This window comes from Manis pentadactyla, chromosome 4 (genome assembly GCF_030020395.1).
Source record: "Manis pentadactyla isolate mManPen7 chromosome 4, mManPen7.hap1, whole genome shotgun sequence".
Classification (NCBI taxonomy): Eukaryota; Metazoa; Chordata; class Mammalia; order Pholidota; family Manidae; genus Manis; species Manis pentadactyla.
In genome coordinates, this window is record NC_080022.1 from 177,235,827 (window position 1) to 177,255,444 (window position 19,618).

A 19,618-nucleotide genomic window follows, 5' to 3' on the forward strand; every position below is an offset into this window, starting at 1 on the left:
TATGACTGCATCTTTTTCATCCTTTTGTCCTCTTGATCACTGTTTATACTAGCTCATGCCATCTTTTTTTTTTTAAATCTCAGTGGTTCTACAGAACAGAAGTTTATTTATCACTTGTGTCAATCCAGTTATGGTAAGGTAGCCCTGTTCCATCATGGATGGAGGCTGTAGTATTTTCAGTAAGTGGTTTCCAAGGTTTCACCCTGCATGTTGGCATTCAGCAGGCAGATAGAGGAAGACGAACACTGGATCATGTGGGAAATTTTTGTGGACTAGGCCTAGAAGTGGCATATACCTCTTCCCCTGACATTCCATTTCTTTTAGTTCTGAAAACTGAACAAAGCAAAATGTGCCTTACAACACAAAAACCAAGTCATTTCTCCCTTGTTTTTGCTTATCCTTCTTCTCCTTTCCCCATTCTTCTTTTTATTGCCAGAATTCTTGAGTAGGAATAGTTTATGTATTTCTGGTATTCTTATGTACTCATTTTGTAATCTCTGTTAGCCATTTCCTCATTTTCCTGAAAGTAATCAGTGATCTACTAATTGTGAAAATCCAGTGACATCTTCTCACTTCTCATTTGACTCAGCTTCTCTGCGTCCTTCTCTTCCCATTCATACAGTCAGTGCTTAATTTAGAGCTGGGCTATTTCAGTAGCCTTCTGGTCAGTATTCCGTCCTGCTGTCTGTGTCTGTGTTCTCTGGTCCATCCCACATATTTCTTCCAGAGTTAGTTTGCTAAAATAATCATCTCATTTCACTGATAACAGATGTCTAAAGGCTTCTTGATATTATGATGTGGTCTAATTGACAGTGCTTTCCAACAATACCTTTCCAGATTTTTTACTTTTTTCTATTTGACTCTCCCCCTTTCTCTCAATCCCCATGCTCTAGCCATACTGAACTACCTTGAAGTTTAAGTATCCCTACACTTATTTGCCTCTTTATCTTTAAAAAAAACTTTTAGCATTTAAAAAAAATTGTGATAAAATCTATACATATCTATATGATTTAATATAAATCTATGTATACATAAAATGTGCCATCTTAACCAAGTTAAAGTGTCTAGTTCACTTACTGTTAAGTATATTCACATTGTTGCTCTATCCAGAACTTTTTCATCTTGCACAACTGACACTTTATACCCAGTAAACTCTGCATTTCTCTCTTTCCCAGCCCTATCTTCTTATCTGTGATTTTTCTCTCCCTGAAATCATCTTTCCCCTGTATTCATCTATGGAAGATCTAGATTTAGTCCAGCTGAAGTGGTCCTTCCTTCAAGTAGACGAACCCGACCTGACACCTCATTATTCCAACAGATAATTAACTGGGTGCCTACTGTGTGCTAGATTTAGTCAGTTTTGTCCTTTCAAGTATAATTTCTCTGAAATTAGTTTTTGTGAACTGTGTACATTTCTACTATCTTCATTAGTCTCTGAGCTTTTTAAAGGAAGAGACCACATCTTATTTATCTTTGAATCTCCAACAGGACCTTACACAGTATTAATATGTGACACATTTGAATTATTAAGAGTTTGAAGTTTAAAGAGAAAAATTCGGATTTTAAATGTGAGGCCCTACCAATAAACATTTTCTTCCCCATGTATTTTCTTTCTTTATTAAGGTATCATTGATATACGATCTTATGAAGGTTTCGTGTGAGCAACATTGTCGTTACTACGTTCACCCATATTATCAAGTCTCCCACACCCCATTGCAGCACTGTCCATCAGCATAGTAAAATGCTGTAATAGAGACAGTACCTCTCTTCTCTGTGCTATACTACCTTCTTTGTAATCTCCTACAGAATGTGTACTAATCATAATGCCCCTTAATCTCCCCCTCCCCGACTACCCTTCCCACCCACTTCCCTTTGGTAACTGCTAGTCTCTTCTTGGAGTCTGTGAGTCTGCTGCTGTTTTGTTCCTTCAGTTTTGCTTTGTTGTTATGCTTCACAAATGAGTGAAATCATTTTGTACTTGTCTTTCTCTGCCTGATTTATTTCACTGAGCATAACACCCTCCAGCTCCATCCATGTTGTTGCAAATGGTAGGATTTGTTTTTTTCTTATGGCTGAATAATATTCCATTGTGTATGTGTACCACATCTTCTTTATTCGTTCATCTACTGATGGACACTTAGGTTGTTTCCATATCTTGGCTATTGTAAATAGTGCTGCAGTAAACAGCGGTGCATATGTCTTGTTGAATCTGGAATTTTTTTTCTTTGGATAAATTCCTAGGAGTGGAATTTCTGGGTCAAATGGTTTTCCTATTTTTAGTTTTTTGAGGAACCTCCATATTGCTTTCCACAGTGGTTGAACTAATTTACATTCCCACCAGCAGTGTAGGAGGGTTCCCCTTTCTTCACATCCTAGGCAGCATTTGTTGTTCCTAGTCTTTTCGATGTTGGCCATCCTAACTGATGTGAGGTGATCTCTCATTGTGGTTTTAATTTGCATTTCCCTGATGATTAGTGATGTGGAACATCTTTTCATGTGCCTGTTGGCCATTTGAATTTCTTCTTTTGAGAAGTGTCTGTCAGATCCTCCACCCATTTTTCAATCAGGTTATTTGGTTTTTGGTTGTTGAGGTGTGTGAGTTCTTTATATATTCTGGATGTTAACCCATTATCGGATATGTCATTTAAGAATGTATTGTCCCATACTGTAGGATGCCTTTTTGTTCTACTGATGGTGTCCTTCGCTGTACAGAAGCTTTTAAGTTTGATGTACTCCCATTTGTTCATTTTTGCTTTTATTTCCCTTGTCTGAGGAGATATGTTCAGAAAAAAGTTGCCCAGGTTTATATTCAAGAGATTTTTGCCTGTTTTTTCTTCTAAGAGTTTTATGGTTTCGTGACTTACATTCAGGTCTTTGATCCATTTCGAGTTTACTTTTGTGTATGGAGTTAGACAATAATCCAGTTTCATTCTCTTACATGTAGCTGTCCAGTTTTGCCAACACCAGTTGTAGAAGAGGCTGTCACTTCCCCATGGTTTATCCATGGCTCCTTTATCATATATTAATTGGCCATATGCACTTGGGTTTATATCTGGGCTCTCTATTCTGTTTCATTGATGTATGGGTCTGTTCTTGTGCCAGTACCAAATTGTCTTGATTACTGTGGCTTTGTAGTAGAGCTTGAAGTCAGGGTGTGTAATCCCCTCAGCTTTATTCTTCCTTCTCAGGATTGCTTTGCCTAGTTGGGGTCTTTTGTGGTTCCTTATGAATTTTAGAACTATTTGTTCTAGTTCATTGAAAAATGCTGTTGGTATTTTGATAGGGATTGCATTGAATCTGTAGATTGCTTTAGGCAGTATGGCCATTTTGACAATATTAATTCTTCCTACCCATGAGCACGGGATGTATTTCCATTTATTGGTATCTTCTTTAATTTCTCTCATGAGTGTCTAGTTTTCAAGGTATAGGGCTTCTACTTCTTTGTTAGGTTTATTCCTAGGTATTTTATTATTTTTGATGCAATTGTGAATGGAATTGTTTTCCTGATTTCTTTTTCTACTAGTTCATTGTTAGTATGTAGCAATGCAACAGATTTCTGTGTATTAATTTTGTATCCTGCAACTTTGCTGAATTTTGATATTAGTTCTAGTAGTTTTGGGATGGATCCTCTAGGGTTTTTTATGTACAATATCGTGTCATCTGCAAACAGTGACAGTTTAACTTCTTTACCAATCTGGATGCCTTTTATTGCTTTGTGTTGTCTGATTGCCATGGCTAGGACTTCCAGTACTATGTTGAATAAAAGTGGGGAGAGTGGGCATCCTTGTCTTGTTCCCGACCTTACAGGAAAAACTTTCAGCTTCTCTCTGTTTAGTATGATGTTGGCTGTGGGTTTGTCATATATGGCCTTTATTATGTTGAGGTACTTGCCCTCTATACTCATTTTGTTGAGAGTTTTTTTCATGAATGGATGTTGAATTTTGTTGAATGCTTTTTCGGCATCTCTGGAGATGATCATGTGGTTATTGTCCTTCTTTTTGTTGATGTGGTGGATGATGTTGATGGATTTTTGAATATTGTACCATCCTTGCATCCCTGGAATAAATACTACTTGATCATGATGGATGATCTTTTTGATGTATTTTTGAATTTGGTTTGCTAATATTTTGTTGAGTATTTTTACATGTATGTTCATCAGGGATATTGGTCTGTAGTTTTCTTTTTTTGTGGAGTCTTTTCCTGTTTTTTTTTTGTATTAGAGTGATGCTGGTCTCATAGAATGAGTTTGGTAGTATTCCCTCCTCTTCTACTTTTTGGAAAACTTTAAGGAGGATGGTGATAGGTCTTTACTAAATGTTTGATAAAATCAGAGGTGAAGCCATCTGGTCCAGGCGTTTTGTCTTAGGTAGTTTTTTGATTACCAATTCAATTTTGCTGCTGGTAGTTGGTCTCTTCAGATTTTCTGTTTCTTCCTTTCAGTCTTGTTAGGTTGTATTTTTCTAGAAAGTTGTCCATTTCTTCTAGGTTATCTAGTTTATTGGCATATAGTTTTTCATAGTATTGTCTAATAATTATTTGTATTTCTGTAGTGTTCACAGTGATTTTTCCTTTCTCATTTCTGATTTTGTTTATATCTGTAGACTCCCTTTTTACTTGATAAGTCTGGCTACGGGTTTATCTATTTTGTTTATTTTCTCAAAGATCCAGCTCCTGCTTTCATTGATTCTATTGTTTTATTCTTCTCGATTTTATTTATTTCTGCTCTAATCTTTATTATGTCCCTCCTTCTACTGACTTTGGGCCTCATTTGTTGTTGTTTTTTTTCTAGTTTCATTAATTGTGAGTTTAGACTGTTAATATGGGATTGTTCTTCTTTCCTGAGGTAGGCCTGTATTGTGGTATACTTTCCTCTTAGCACGGCCTTTGCTGTGTCTCACAGATTTTGCGGTGTTGAATTATTGTTGTCATTTGTCTCCACATATTGTTTGATATCTGTTTTTATTTGGTCATTGATCCATTGATTATTTAGGAACATGTTATTAAGCCTCCATGTGTTTGTGCACTTTTTTATTTTCTTTGTGTGATTTATTTCTAGTTTCATATATTTGTGGTCTGAGAAGCTGTTTGGTACAATTTCAATCTTTTTGAATTTACTGAGGCTCTTTTTATGGCCTGGTATATGATTTATTCTTTTATTCTTGAAAACGTTCCATGTGCACTGAGCAGAATGTGTATCCTGCTGCTTTTGGGTGTAGAGTTCTGTAGATGTCCATTAGGTCCATCTGTTCTAATGTGTTGTTCAGTGCCTCTGTCTCCTTACTTATTTTCTGTCTGGTTGATATGTCCTTTGAAGTGAGTGGTGTGTTGAAGTCTCCTAAAATGAATGCATTGCATTCTATTTCCCCCTTTAGTTCTGTTAGTATTTGTTTCATCTTTGTAGGTGATCCTGTATTGGGTACATAGATATTTATAATGGTTATATCCTCTTGTTGGACTGACCCCTTTATTGTTATGTAATATCCTTCTTTATCTCTTGTTACTTTCTTTGTTTTCAAGTCTATTTTGTCTGATTCAAGTACTGCAATTCCTGCTTTTTTCTCCTATTAGTTGCATGAAATATCTTTTCCCATCCCTTCACTTTTCATCTGTGTATGTCTTTGGGTTTGAAGTGAGTATCTTGTAGGTCGATATGGACAGGTCTTGTTTTTTTTATCCATTCAATGACTCTATGTCTTTTGATTGGTGCATTTAGACCATTTACATCTAGGGTGATTATCGATAGATGTGTACTAATTGCCATTGCAGGCTTTAGATTTGTGGTTACCAAATGTTCAAGGTTAACTTTCTTACTATCTAAGAGTCTAACTTAACTCACCTAGTATAGTATTACAAACACAATCTAAAGGTTTTTTTTCCCCCTCCTTTTTCTTCCTCCTCCATTCTTTGTATATTAGGTATCATATTCTGTACTCTTTGTCTCTTTGTCTCTCTCTTGACTGACTTGGCAGGGTAGTTGATTTAATTTTGCATGTGCTTAGTGATTAATTGTTTACTTTCTTTACTGTGGTTTTATTTCCTCTGGTGACAGCTATCTAGCTTTAGGAACACTTGTAGCTATAGCAGTCCCTCCAAAATACACTGTAGAGACAGTTTGTGGGAAGTAAATTTTCTCGACTTTTGCTTATCTGGAAACTGTTTAATCCCTCCTTCAAATTGAAATGATAATCTTGCCAGGTAGAGTATTCTTGGTTTGAGACCTTTATCTTTCATTGCATTAAATATATCATGCCACTCCCTTCTGGCCTGTAAGATTTCTTTTGAGAAGTCTGATGAGAGCCTGATGGGTTTTCCTTTGTATGTGATCTTTTTTCTCTCTGGCTGCTTTTAATACTCTGTTCTTGTCCTTGATCTTTGCCATTTTAATTATTATTTGTCTTGTTGTTGTCTTCCTTGGGTCCCTTGTGTTGGGAGATCTGTGCACCTCCATGGGCTGAGAGACTATCTCCTTCCCCAGATTGGGGAAATTTTCAGCAGTTATTTCCTCAAAGGGACTTTCTATCCCTTTTTCCATCTCTTCTTCTTCTCTTACCCCTATAATGCAAATATTGTTTCGTTTGGATTGGTCACACAGTTCTCTTAATATTTTTTTATTCCTGTAGATCCTTTTTCTCTCTGTGCCTCAGCTTCTTTGTAGTCCTGTTCTCTAATTTCTGTTTTATTTACCATCTCATCCACTATATCTAATCTGCTTTTAAGTCCCTCCATTTTATGTTTCATTTCAGATACTGTGTTTTTCTAAGTTTTTATCTCTTTCTTGAGGTCCTCTCCAAGGTCTTGAATACTGTAGCTCTGTGTCAGGTTTATGACTTTCATTTTGAAATTGTTATCAGGAAGATTGTTGATTTCAGTTTCACTTAGCCCTCTTTCTGGTGTTTAAGGGATTTTGGTTTGTACCAGATTCTTTTGCCATTTTATATTTGTAATAATTACTGTGGAAAAATAACTTTGTGTTGGTGGCGCCCTTTTGTGCCCAGAAGCTCTACCCTCTGGAGCTGCCCAGGCTTGGAGTGATGGTGGGGGTTGCAGGTGTACAGCGCTGGTGCCTGCCAGGAGGAAAGAGCCCTTTCCTGATTCCCGGCTGCAATGCCTTCTTCCAGGTAGCAGTGCCTGCTTCCACTGCCAGGGCCAGTGGGCCAAGTGTGCAAGGAGGAGCCTCTGCATTCTGCCTTTAGAGCTGCTGTTGATATGCTGCCCTCCAGCTGTCCTGGTGTGATGGCAGGGGCAGCAGGTGAGCAGACTGGCGCCTGTCGGGAGGAAAAAGCTCCTTTCTGCTTCTCAGCTGCAGTACCTGCACCCACTGCTTGGGCCAGTGGACCAAGTCCACAGGGAGAAGCCTCTGCGTCATGCCCTTGTAGCTGGTGTAACCGGGGCTGCCCTCTGGCTTGCGTGGCGCAATGGCAGGGGCAGCTGGTTTGTGAATCGGTGCCAGCTGGGAGGAAGGAGAGGTAGGCTGTGTATTGCTTGGTGCTGCATTGCCAGCCAGAGGGATGTAGCATGTGAAGCTCCTGAAAGTTCCCAACCTCTTGGGCAGAGTGTGCTGGGACAATTTTGTCCACTTGTTCTTTCTCCTGAGCAGCAAGCTCTGTGTAATCCTTGCCCCTTTAGCAACCGTCTCACTGTTGGGATGTCTTTCGAAGTGCCTGCCTTTCTTTTGTCTGTGAGCAGCCGGTTGTGAGTCCCTGTTCTCCACAAGTGGCTGGAATCTCAGTCTCTCTTAGTATTCCACTTGCCTTTGCTTTCCAACTCCACTAATCTCCAGAGCACCATGTAATGTGGGTTCGTGCTGGAGCAGATCTCCAGGGCTGGGTATTTAGCAGTCCTGGGCTCCTCCTTCCTCCCTGCTCTGTTTCTCTTTCTCCTGCTAGTGAGCTGGGGTTGGGAAAGGGCTTGGGTTCCACCAGATTGTGGCTTTGCTACTTTACCCTTTTCCGGGAAGTCTTCTCTTTTCTCCAGATGTAGGCTGTTTGTTGCAGTGTGCTTTCCAGTTGCTCTTTAAGGATTAGTTGTATTTGCTGTATTTTTGTATTATATGTGGTTTTGGGAGGTAGTTTCTGCCTCTTCTCATGCCACCATCTTGTTTTCCTACAAGTAAACTTTTATGCATTTATTTGATATGTTTGCTTCTGAAAATTGTATTGTATATAAAAACATATTCAAATACTACAAGTGTTAGCTGCTAAAGTAACTAAGAAATATTAAATAGCAAAAACCTTTCAAGCAGGAAGAGATTCTATACCACTGTAATTCAAATAGTAATTAAAAGATATCTGGATCTAGGAACATCCTGAGAAGCCATTAACCATTTAAAATCTTTCTGGAATAAGTGGAATATGGATAAATAAAATTGAGAAGTTAAGAATCTTGAGCATATAGCCTACAAATTAATTATAGTAATGTATTAGACCAGGGAAAAAAAGGATTTTGAATTAATTTGGTTTAGGGAATAAAATAACTTGTATTTTATTCAGAATAAACTTGAAGAGACTTTATATTGTGTTAAATTATCAAAATCAGCAATGACTCTTCCAGCATGTAGATTATTTAAAATCTTCCCTTCATTGAGCAGGTGGGACAATAAAAAAAGACAGCTTATTTTGCTCATTGGCTTTCTATAAATGTTCATTATTCATGACCAGGAACTATAGAGAGACTGACATTCATGAAGTTCCTGATCTGCTCTGAGCATTTGTTTACACTGAAATAGTTGGTAAGAACAGGCTTTTAAAACTTTTTTGTATGTGTTTTGGAAATATGCGTTGGTCAAGTTATGTCTAATTTTTCTGATATCCTCAGAAAATATTATAGTAATAGAAGCTAACATTAATTGAGCGTTTACTGCTCAATTATATTTCTAAACAGCTTGCTTATATTAATCTCATTTGATATTTAAAATAACCATCTGCTAAAAGTATCATCTCCCTGTACAGAAAAAGGAACCACTGGGGTCAGGTATCAGAATCATAGTGGTTGGGTGTGGATGCAAATAGCAGTTTACTGGACTAACTGTGGCTTGAACAAGCAGACAGAAGCCTCGAGGTAGGTGGTACAGGGCTGGGGCAGCTACTCAGCGTGTCAGCAAGGACCGAAGTCTTCCCTGTTCCCTGCCATAGACCATGTTGGTTTTCTTCTTGCTGCCTGTTTCCTCATAATTATAACTTGGCTGCGGCACCTATATTTACCATGAGTTCATGCCAGCCAGGTGAAGGAGCAAGAAGGGCCACATTCTAGCCAGGCTGTGTTTTTGTTTTATTGGTTATAGAAGACCTTCTGAGGGTCTTCATCCTATATCTCATTGACCAGAATTGGTTTTCCAGCAGTAGAAGATTGGTAATTGGGTTATTAGAACTGTCTAGGCACACTAGTAGTTGCTAAAGGCAGAGAAAGTGCCATGAATGGTTTTGGGGTAACTATTTCACAGTGTCTGCCTCATATCTTCGATCTGGACTTAGCAGTCACCTACAGCAGTTTCCTCATTTGTAGCATATGGAACATTGTTAGGTACTGGCAGAATTGTGAGTAAATAGCATGGTTATACTGAAGGATTCTTTGGAGTAAAAAGCTTGAGCTTTAGTGAACAGTTACTAGGAAATCCAGTACCACTAATGAGAGTTCTTTTGTTTTGTATTTACAACTTTCTTAATTTCATAAAAATAGGTAATAGCATGTGTATATGGTCAGAGTTTGTTTTCTAAGGTTTTACATTATTTAGGAGACTTGTTAGGAGTTATCTGTCATATAGCATTAGTTATCATTTATAAAAACTGGACATGTTAAGAATATTTTCTATAACTAGCCTCTGATTTAAGTAGTGTATAGCCTCTCAGAGAGGGAATTTTCCTGTCTAAACTGTGACCTTGTATTTCAGGATTATTTCATGAACACTTTGATGCAAATTTTCTAAGAGTCTCTTTACACACCCTTCCTATTTTGGTTCACATCCCTATCATTTTTACCATAGTTGTTGCAATATTTAGTGTTTAATTGTAGTTGTGAGAAAGAATGCTATTAATTCTCCACTTGGTTTGATCCCTTTCAGCAACTGCTGTCCATTTAAATCTTCGAAACTTAGCCAAGTCATAGAAAGGACACTCGTCACAGAGATCTCATTACAGCAGCCATTTGTGCTGCCATGACAGGTGTTCTCTACTCAGAAAAATACAACATATGTATATTATTTGTGTGTGTGAAGATATTAGAGAACATGTCTAGAGTTTGGCCTTTGATACCTTTTTAGGAAAAACTGCTACTTTCTGAATTAAAACTTTGTGGAAGCTTGATATCTCTTTACCAGGGACGTGTTTTAACCTTTACGTAAAAGATCTTCCAGTGGACTGGAATTTGAAATTCAGTTAGTTTACTTTTTGCATTCCATTTGTTATGCAAAGAACTTAATACTTTATTAATACCAGAAAACATTTTCTAGTGCTTGTATGTAACAGAGAGAAATACATTTTTGAGACATTGCCATTACTATTTATGGACTGGCAGCAACTAGAATAGAAGGGTATGATTTCTTTAGGTTAGTTGTCAAAATATTTTTGCATTTGCAATAGGACAAGATCAGTAAAGTGAGTTTTGGTCAACATGGCAAAACCCAACTCTGTTGGATAATTTCCTACAAAGTAGTTTTCAAATAAGCCATTTGTGTTTATAACAGGTATTTTTAAAAGGCTTTTTTAGTTTTTTAATGGTTCATTGAAATTCAGGATACTCTTGTGTCATGTTTTGTTTATTAATAAGATGCATGTGTTTAAAATAACTTAAAATTTTATTTTCTATAGACAGTGGGATGAACAGTTGGATCCTCGGCTAAATGCAAAACAGAAAGAGGCTGTTTTGGCAATTACAACTCCACTGGCAATACAGCTGCCTCCCGTTCTCATCATCGGACCCTATGGGACGGGAAAAACATTCACTCTAGCTCAGGCTGTCAAGCACATTCTCCAGCAGCAGGAGATGAGGTGAGATGGTGGTATGTGTGCTCCGATATATTAGCAGGGCATGACCTCCATGCCTTGTTGTGTGAGAGCTAGCAAGACAATTTTCATCTAGCTCAGAGAAATCTAAAAAAAAGACCCACACCAAAACTCTACAGCACTAAAATTTGAATTCTTCTAAAAACTATTTTTAAAAATTGGCCACGTAGAGAATGATAGTTCTTAAATAGCTGTGAAAACTCCAAGTCTGCTAAGAAATTCTAATATATGTTAGAGCCAAAGAGTGGGTTTAAAAAAATATATTTTTATATGATAATTTAAAAATAGTTTTGGGGGAATTTATTTTCTTTACAGCTTAAAGAGTAATACAGTTTCCTAAAAGCATTGAAAAATGTTAGAGATAACTGAGTAGGTTGAGGGAAATGTGTAATATTAAGATGGCCACTGCTTTTTTTTTTGGTATTATACTGCTTAAATAGTTTTGTGTTTTATCATTCTTTTTATTTGCACCATTTATTTCAGCAGGATTCTCATTTGCACCCATTCTAATAGTGCTGCTGATCTCTACATAAAGGATTATTTACATCCATATGTAGAAGCAGGCAATCCCCAGGCAAGACCTCTCAGGTATTTTTTTAAGGCTTATTATGTATCTGTATCATACTTTATTATTCTTAAGAAAAGGTGTCTGTCAAGATTTTAGTAACTTCAAGAATACCAAAATCTTTAACTGTGCATTGGCATTTGGAGGTTATGCCTTTTGAAGAAACCACTTAAAACCAAGTAAAAATTTAAAAATCTTTGACCATTCATTTCTTAAACATTAAGTAAAGAGAAAGACATCCTTTTTTAAGTTCTATATGTGAAAATGTTGTTACAGTCTGGCAGATTTTGATGTGTACCTCTAAAAGCTACTGTGATGAAATAATATAAATATGACTTATTTAAATCAAATTTAATTTAATTAATATCCTAGTATATTGTGCATAGCAGAGTAGTCATGCAGTGATAGTTCTTTATGGAAATAAAATTTAGACTGTGATCTTGCAGGTAATTTCATAGAAGCTGCACATTAGAGAAGCATGAACTATTGAAATGATTTTTGCAACAAAGTGTAATTGACTCGTATATATAACGTTTTGGTGTCATTTAAGAGACAAAGTGTCAAAGAAAATTCTACCATTGATACAGAGAAGTCCTCTCAATATACGGATATGAAATGTACTTACATACAGGATTGTGGGGGAATAAAAATCCTTTTCTTCAGAAAACAATAAAGAACCATTAAATGGTTTATTATACCATTTGCTTTCATTGTTATATGGATTAATGTTTAGTTTTGCCATTTTACAAACTAATATGTCATGCCCTGTATTGTTTGAATACAATTATTGTTTACAAATTAATTTCTAACCACACTTTTGAATCATGATTCACTAACTTTATTTCTAGTTGAACCCAGGCATGGAAAAAGGAGATTATGCTGTTTAACTCTTTAATGACCACAAACAAAACCATTTGAAAGATTTTCAATTGTATTAAAAAAAAACAAAAAAGAGAAAGGTGACATGGCCTGTTGACATAGGTTTTTATGCCCTACTTGTCTTCACTCTGGAAGACAGAGCAGAAGTAATTATTTTAAGTAGAATCCAGTTGTATTTAATAAGAAAATGTATATACGGCCACTATAAATGAAATTGTGAATAAACTCATTAATAAGTAGTTGCTTCAGATCCTAATTTTTTTAGCTAAGTGAAAATTGAGTAACTAATAGCACTTCTGCTATGAGTGTTCTTACTTTAATGAGGATAAGATGCTTGTTTTCTTTGCTTTTACTATTGGTAGAGCATGTATATGTGTGTTTATATTTGTGTATGTGTGTGTTACATAGGAACTATGACAATCTCAATGATCAGGGTGTACCTAGCCTGGAAACAATGGGAGTAAAGTCCCCTCAAATCTTGATCAACCTAGTATATAGGTCATTTGACCTTTGGGGCAGAAGAGCTGTTTTCCATAAACATTAAAATCCATCATGTGGCTGGCATTATATTTAGCTTTTTCCATGTAAGATTATGTTTTGGAGGTTATAATCCAACATGTAGTGCTCCTAAATATGTAGAATAAGAAGTTATGTTTCAGTAGGGTACATGTATAGTTGTTGCCCAAATATAGAAAACTTACCTTCTAGCAGAAAACACTCACCTCTCCACAAGTCTCAAGACTTGTGCGAAGATATAAAACTATTTAAATGAATTTAAATATAAATTTCATGTTATTTCATTTAGTAAATAGAATAAAATAAGAAAAGGCTTGATTTCATAAATATTTTATGTGGCTCCACATTTTCACCATAGTTTTTCTCTTTGGGAAAGGTATTAACTTGGAAATGTACTTCCTAGGAGGATCAACTCAGATTAGTTAATAATTTTCCTAATGGAGAACAAACAGGAGAGGTATGGGGCATGAAACAGAAAATCAGGATGACTGAGGACGCTTGAGAGATTAGCTTTATCTGAACTGTCCCAGGATGCAAGGGAAAGAACACAAGAGGGCACTATGTGTCTGCATGTGACCTTGAAGCTGTGGTGTCTGCAGGGAGATAGATTGATAAAGACTGCCTCCTTCATGGTATAGTCTGGAGTGGGCCCTGGTAAACATAAAATGTGAAAATAGTCACAAACATTAAATCGTTAATACAGTAAATACATTTAAATATACACACGGTTGAAAGGTATAAAATTCTGTTAGGTGCCAGGAGTTGAGCTTAAAATTTTCCAAGATGGAGATTTTAGAAACCATTTTAGATTACATTTAGTTTTGGTTTTTACTTACTAACTTCTTTAGAATTAGAAGGTTTTAAAATGGAATGGAGAGGAAAAGATAGCTTCTTTCTGTGTATGGCTCTGAAGATCAGTATCTGGTTCTGGCAAACTTAACACTTAGGTAGCTGGAGTTATCTATGGATAAAGAGCACATTTATTGAGCTTGGGGCAAATAGAAGGTATTTGTGGCTGTAGGCAAATCTTTAAAGAAACAGACTTTCTTCTGGGATCAGGTCTTTCTGATTCTGTAGTATCTTGAGTTAACATTGGGGGAGGGTTATTGCATATAATTCAATATATAAATAAAATTTGAGTGAATGAAAATTAGATATTACCAGGCAATCTCCTATCTTAAAAATCATTATACTTCATGTAGGATATGTGGATGGTTTATTCCTAGAAATATGTAAATTACTTAACTGGTGTCACATTTTATACTATGGGCTTCAAAATGTCACTTGTTACTATCAATTTATCAGCTTTGGCAAATGTTGGATATATTTTAAATAATCTTAGAGGAGACAGTGTCTACCTTAAATGTTGCACAAAATGAAAGTCCCAAGAAAACATTTAAATCTTTTTGAAGTCAGTACTAGAGTACTATACTTTTAAGAATATATAGGTCTAATCAGATTTTGTATTCTTACTAGACTTCAACTTGAGGTATCTTTTCAAGGTAGTTACAAAAAAGTAGTGATACTCAGGACTTCAATTTCTGTTTTTTCTTTGAGGAAGAAATGGTGATTGGAGTTAGATTTGATGAGTAATTTGAAAACCACTTTTCATTTTCACAAATATTCACTTAAGAAAATATGGAAAATATAGAAAAGAACAAAGAAGAAAATAAAAATTATCTACAGTTCACCTGCCAGAGATAAATACTACTAAAATTCTGGAGTTTAATTTCTACTAATTTATGTGCTCCAATATACATACTTTCATTAATGTTCATAATGATAATTTGTGAGTTTTTTTCAGATGATTTGTAAAATTAAAAGTAAATTCTGCTTTGATGATCTGATTAAGCATGTTTTGATAAAACCTAAACCATGTTATTTAAAATTTTTTCATCTTTTAGAAGTGATAATATTTACTTTCATCAAGTTTACTTACTATCAAAGTAAAGTCTTTAAAATAGATTTCTTTACTTTTCTCTATTACAATTTATATATAGAGACATTTATTAAATGCCTTTTTTATCTTAAAAAAAAAAAGACCATAACCAGTTTCAGGTATTTCATGGAGGGTTAAAACACAGAAGATCAGTTTTAGAGATTAGTTTCATGCATGTTACATTTGCACTGCCTTTGAAATGTCCTAGAGGAGACAAATGTTAAATAAGCAGTTGAATATGCGTACTGGTGCTCAGAGGTGAGTTCTTGGCTGGAGAGAGAAGAATGTGTGAGTCCTTAGGGTTTTGGTGGTAATTGAAGCCAGGGCCTGGATGAAATTGTCAGAGGAGAGAGGAGAGTTTGAGAAGAGGGGAGCATGAAGACTCAGCCTTGAGGAACCCTAACCTAGGGAGGGAGAAGGAAAGCAGGGGGAGTTTGAGAGAACAGAGTGTTTCAAGGAGGGAGCAACCGCAGAACTAGGTGCTGCTGATAAGTAACTTGATGGGTCTGAAAAATGATTTGGTTCATGTCCCTTGATTGAACCCCCCCCACTTCTGAGTTCCTTCCTATTTCAGTGACTGCTCCTTTCCAGTCTTCTTTACTGTGTCCCCTCTCCTTTCCCAGCCTCTAAATTTTAGAGTGTCCATCAGTCACTCTTCAGCTGTTTCTTTATTCACACTCATTCTCCAGCTATCCTCATCTAATTTCAAAAATATGCCCAGTTGTGTATTTCTTGTCCCAGGCATTCTCCTGAACTCCAAACTTCTGTATCCCCTTGCTTATTGGATATCCCCATTTGGATGTCTACTATTGAATATGTTCAAAGCTGAATTCTTAATTCCCATCCTAAATCTGTTCCTCACTTTACCACCTTTGTCTGCATCACTGCCATACATCCAGTTTCAAAGGTATGGAATCATCCTTTCTCTTAAATTCTGCATCTAGTTCATCAGTGAACCCTATCAGCATTACTCTAAAATATATAGTGAATCTGACATTTTCACATCTCCACTGTTACCACCTTACCCCAAGCTGTCATCTTTTCTTGTCCAGATCCTTACAACAGTCTCCTAACTGATCTCTCTGCTTTATCCCCTGCCCCTGCCTCTGTTGCAGTCAGTGGTACATTGCAGCCAGCTTATAATGGCTTGTGAGAGCAAGTCATGTGCATGTCTTCCCAAATTCATATTAGTGATATCATTTTGGTAGCTTGAAATTAGCCATGGTAGTAAGTTTTATACTACATAAATCAGCAAACACTGTAAATCACCCTCTCCCCTTCCATTAAGAACTGGTTGTTCAACATTTACCAGCACATCACTGTCCAACTCTCCTTATGCCCCATTCTACCTGGCCCCAGTCCCCAACAATGTGTATTCTGTCCAGAGAAACAGAGTTTTCCTTTAACAACATAAGTTGTGTCATGTGGCTGTCCATCAGAATTTTTTGATGGCTTTCCATTACAGTCAGAGTAAATACAAAGCTTTTATGAAAGCCTGCAAAGCCATGTGATTTTTCTCTATGCTGGAGCATGGTAGATACCCAATGTATCTTTGTTATGTGGGTGGGTTAGAGATGGGTGTGGGTGGGTGGTTAGATGGATGGATAAATTGTTGCTGTACCATGTTAGTAATCTATTGCATGAGGCCTATTCATATTTTTCTTTTGCAGTTAATGGAAAAGATATTCTAAGATTCTCCAATTGTCCAAAATTTTAATTTATTTTTGTATTTCCAAACTTTAAATGGAGGCCTATTTAAATATAGGTATAAGAATATGTTCTAAAGTGAAATGCAAATAGCTTCTAAATTTCTGTTGTAAATGTGCAGTTCACTGCTTTTTATTAGCAGAGAAATTATGAATTAAAAAATATTTTTTAAGAATATTCTAGAAAAAAAAGTAATTCCCAAATTGGAATGTTGTGAACTTAAAAAACTATAATGCTTATGAAACTGTTTGTGTCTCTTTCTGTTGTAAGATTAATCTGAACATGTAAAAATAATTAGATACCTATTTTATGCTTCTGCATATGCTTTTGGTTCGAATTTTTTTTTGGTAGGGAGGAGTCACAGTTTTATGTTAAATTCTAATCCAGTAGAGTGTTAAATGTATCAGATTTATTTGTTAATTTCTAGATATTGTAGTCTTTAAGTAGTAATGTCAATATTATGATAATATTGGTAAGATTTATTAAATATAAATAGGAAATATTATCTTTTTTTATAGGGTATATTTCAGAAATCGCTGGGTAAAGACTGTCCACCCAGTTGTGCATCAGTACTGTTTGATCTCAAGCGCACATTCCACCTTTCAGATGCCACAGAAAGAAGATATTCTTAAACACCGAGTGGTGGTTGTTACATTGAATACCTCCCAGTACCTCTGTCAATTGGACCTTGAACCTGGTATGCTGACTCAAGACACAGAGTGACTCTGAATGCAAAGGGCTTCTGCATTCAGTTTAAACCAGGGGTTGGCAAATTACAGCCTGTGGGGCAAATCTGGCATGTTGTCTATAATTGATGACGTTTTATTGGATGGAACAGAGCCATGCTCATTTATTAACTGTTCGTTATTGTGGGTGCTTTTGTGCTACAACAGCTGAGTTGAGTAGTAGGTGCAACAGAGATTGTATGGGCGACAAAACCTAGAATGCATACTGTTGCCTTTCACAAAAAAAATTGTCAACCCCTAGTTTAGACATTTTAGTGATTTCTATTCCATTCCCTGATTGACCAGATGGTCTATTACTTATTACTGATCATGTAGAAAACTCAAGTTTTGACAGTATTGGTGTTTTTATTACAATTTTCTCAACTTTTTGTTTTAAAATACTTTTGCATAATATAGTGCAGAGACAACAATCATGGCAGGTTTTTCTTGACATGCTATTGTGAGTATTGTATCTAAGTACAGGAACATGTAAAATCAAACTAGTATTATATGAGTACAGATGTAGGGTGGCAGGGAATTCTGATAAATAAGGCTGAACCATCAAAAAGTGGTAAAATTTTAAGGTAGTTTTTTTAGGTTATTCACTTATTACTGCCATATTATAATTGTTGACATTGCTCAACATTTTTTTGCTCTCTCCTTTTGGAATTGCTTTCAGAGCCAGTGACAAGTTCTTTGGAAAATCTGAGTCCATGGAAGGTAGATATTGTCCTCTTCACCTTGTATTCTGGCACCTGGCCCAGGGTATGGACACCTGGAGGCCCTTGATAAACCTCTGTTTATCTCAAATGAATGACTGGCGGCCAAACTTTCCTTTTTGAGGGTAGATTTAATTTTAGAAAGCATCAAAATCTTCTGAGACATGTCTGGTAAATAAGGTGATAAAACTGAGCAAATACCATTAGGGGTAAAAAAAATAAATGAGACGTGCCTCTCATATAATGAGACTTATTTTCTTGTGCATGCAGCTCATAGCTGACTGGTGAGGGCAGTTACAAAAGCAGAGTTTCAAAAATGTTTTGAACAGTGACTGCATCATTGGAATGAGTTATATTTCCTCCCAACTGACTTCTTTGAATGGAACAGCACGTATTTGAAATGTAAATTTCAGTATGTTTATTTAACAGTCAGTCTCATTACTTCATGATTATACTCTGCATATTTGCCACATAGATTAAACACCCAAGCCGCCTAAGTAGTATAGTTTTGTGAGAGAATAGAATGGCTTTGAAGAGCAAGACTATTGAAGAATACTTACTAGAAGTCGACTATGTGGTTTGTTCTGGGTGGTGTTTATTTCACTGAATCCTCAGATAAGCTCTTGGAGGGTTATTTTACGGATAAGCAAACCAAGGCTTAGGCTACATCAGTTTAATTAATTCAGGTTACTTTTACTAGCTTAAGCAATAGCTGTAACAATTTCATGATTTATCCAGTTCCTGATTCAAGCCCAGTTCTATTTAATTTTTTTTTTCCACTAGTGTCTGTTTTTTCCAATTTGATCCTATGTTTATATAGTCACTATCCTTAATTAGTCTTATAGAACAAAAAGCACAGATTCTCAACAGGGAGAAAAATGCATGTGTCTGTATCATGCTTGGGCCACTGCTGGTAAACAGACAGCAGTTCTTGACGCTTTACCATCAACTGTAGCCATTCATTTGAATGGATGATGATGATGGTTTTACTGCCAGTCAGTGGGATTCAGAAAGTTCCCAACCTAAAAACAAGTTGCATTAGACAGTTGCACAAATGGATTGTTTGGAATTTGTTGATACTCATAGAAATAGGGATAGCAATAGAGGTTCGGCTCTTGGGCCAACTCACAGGAGGCTGATTAATCCACAGTTTTATAACTCATCATTCTGTTGAGAAGCTGTCCTGTATTCTTTGCACTGTTAGTCGAAAGAAGGCCTGGCCCCCTGTTCTACTTTGATGTGTTGGCAGTATGGGCAGCTTTTCCTTTTCCACACTGAGATGGCAAGGATATTTTTGCCACTTTCCCTCCTCTTAGGGGCAAAGGGACCTTTTCTCCTTTCTGTACACAGATTCCTGTGCCTCAGTGTGAGTGGTGACAGCAATCAAGATGTGGGGTTGCCTCCTCCTATAGGTGTTTATAGCTGGGGTACATTTGATAATGTACATTTTTGACATTTGTTATTTGTCACTTTTTTGCAGACTGGTGTTCTTTTTTTTTTTTTAATGCAGAGTAGGGTCTTAGACTAAAAAGTTTTATATACACATAAATATATTAAAAATATATATATCA

The 19,618-nt window shown here is 36.3% G+C and overlaps 1 protein-coding gene across 5 annotated transcripts in view; it reads left to right on the plus strand.

Moving 5' to 3' along the window:
* HELZ (helicase with zinc finger) overlaps positions 1–19,618 on the plus strand; it is a 169,885-nt gene that overhangs the window by 77,485 nt on the left and 72,782 nt on the right. For 4 of the 5 annotated variants that reach the window (XM_057501628.1, XM_036899734.2, XM_057501627.1 and 1 more), the window contains 3 exons: positions 10,803–10,982; positions 11,481–11,585; positions 17,122–17,300. In XM_057501628.1, the coding sequence (XP_057357611.1) occupies positions 10,803–10,982; positions 11,481–11,585; positions 17,122–17,300 (464 nt within the window). The remainder of the gene's footprint in view (positions 1–10,802; positions 10,983–11,480; positions 11,586–17,121; positions 17,301–19,618) is intronic. The other variant, XM_036899735.2, reaches the window with a different exon arrangement.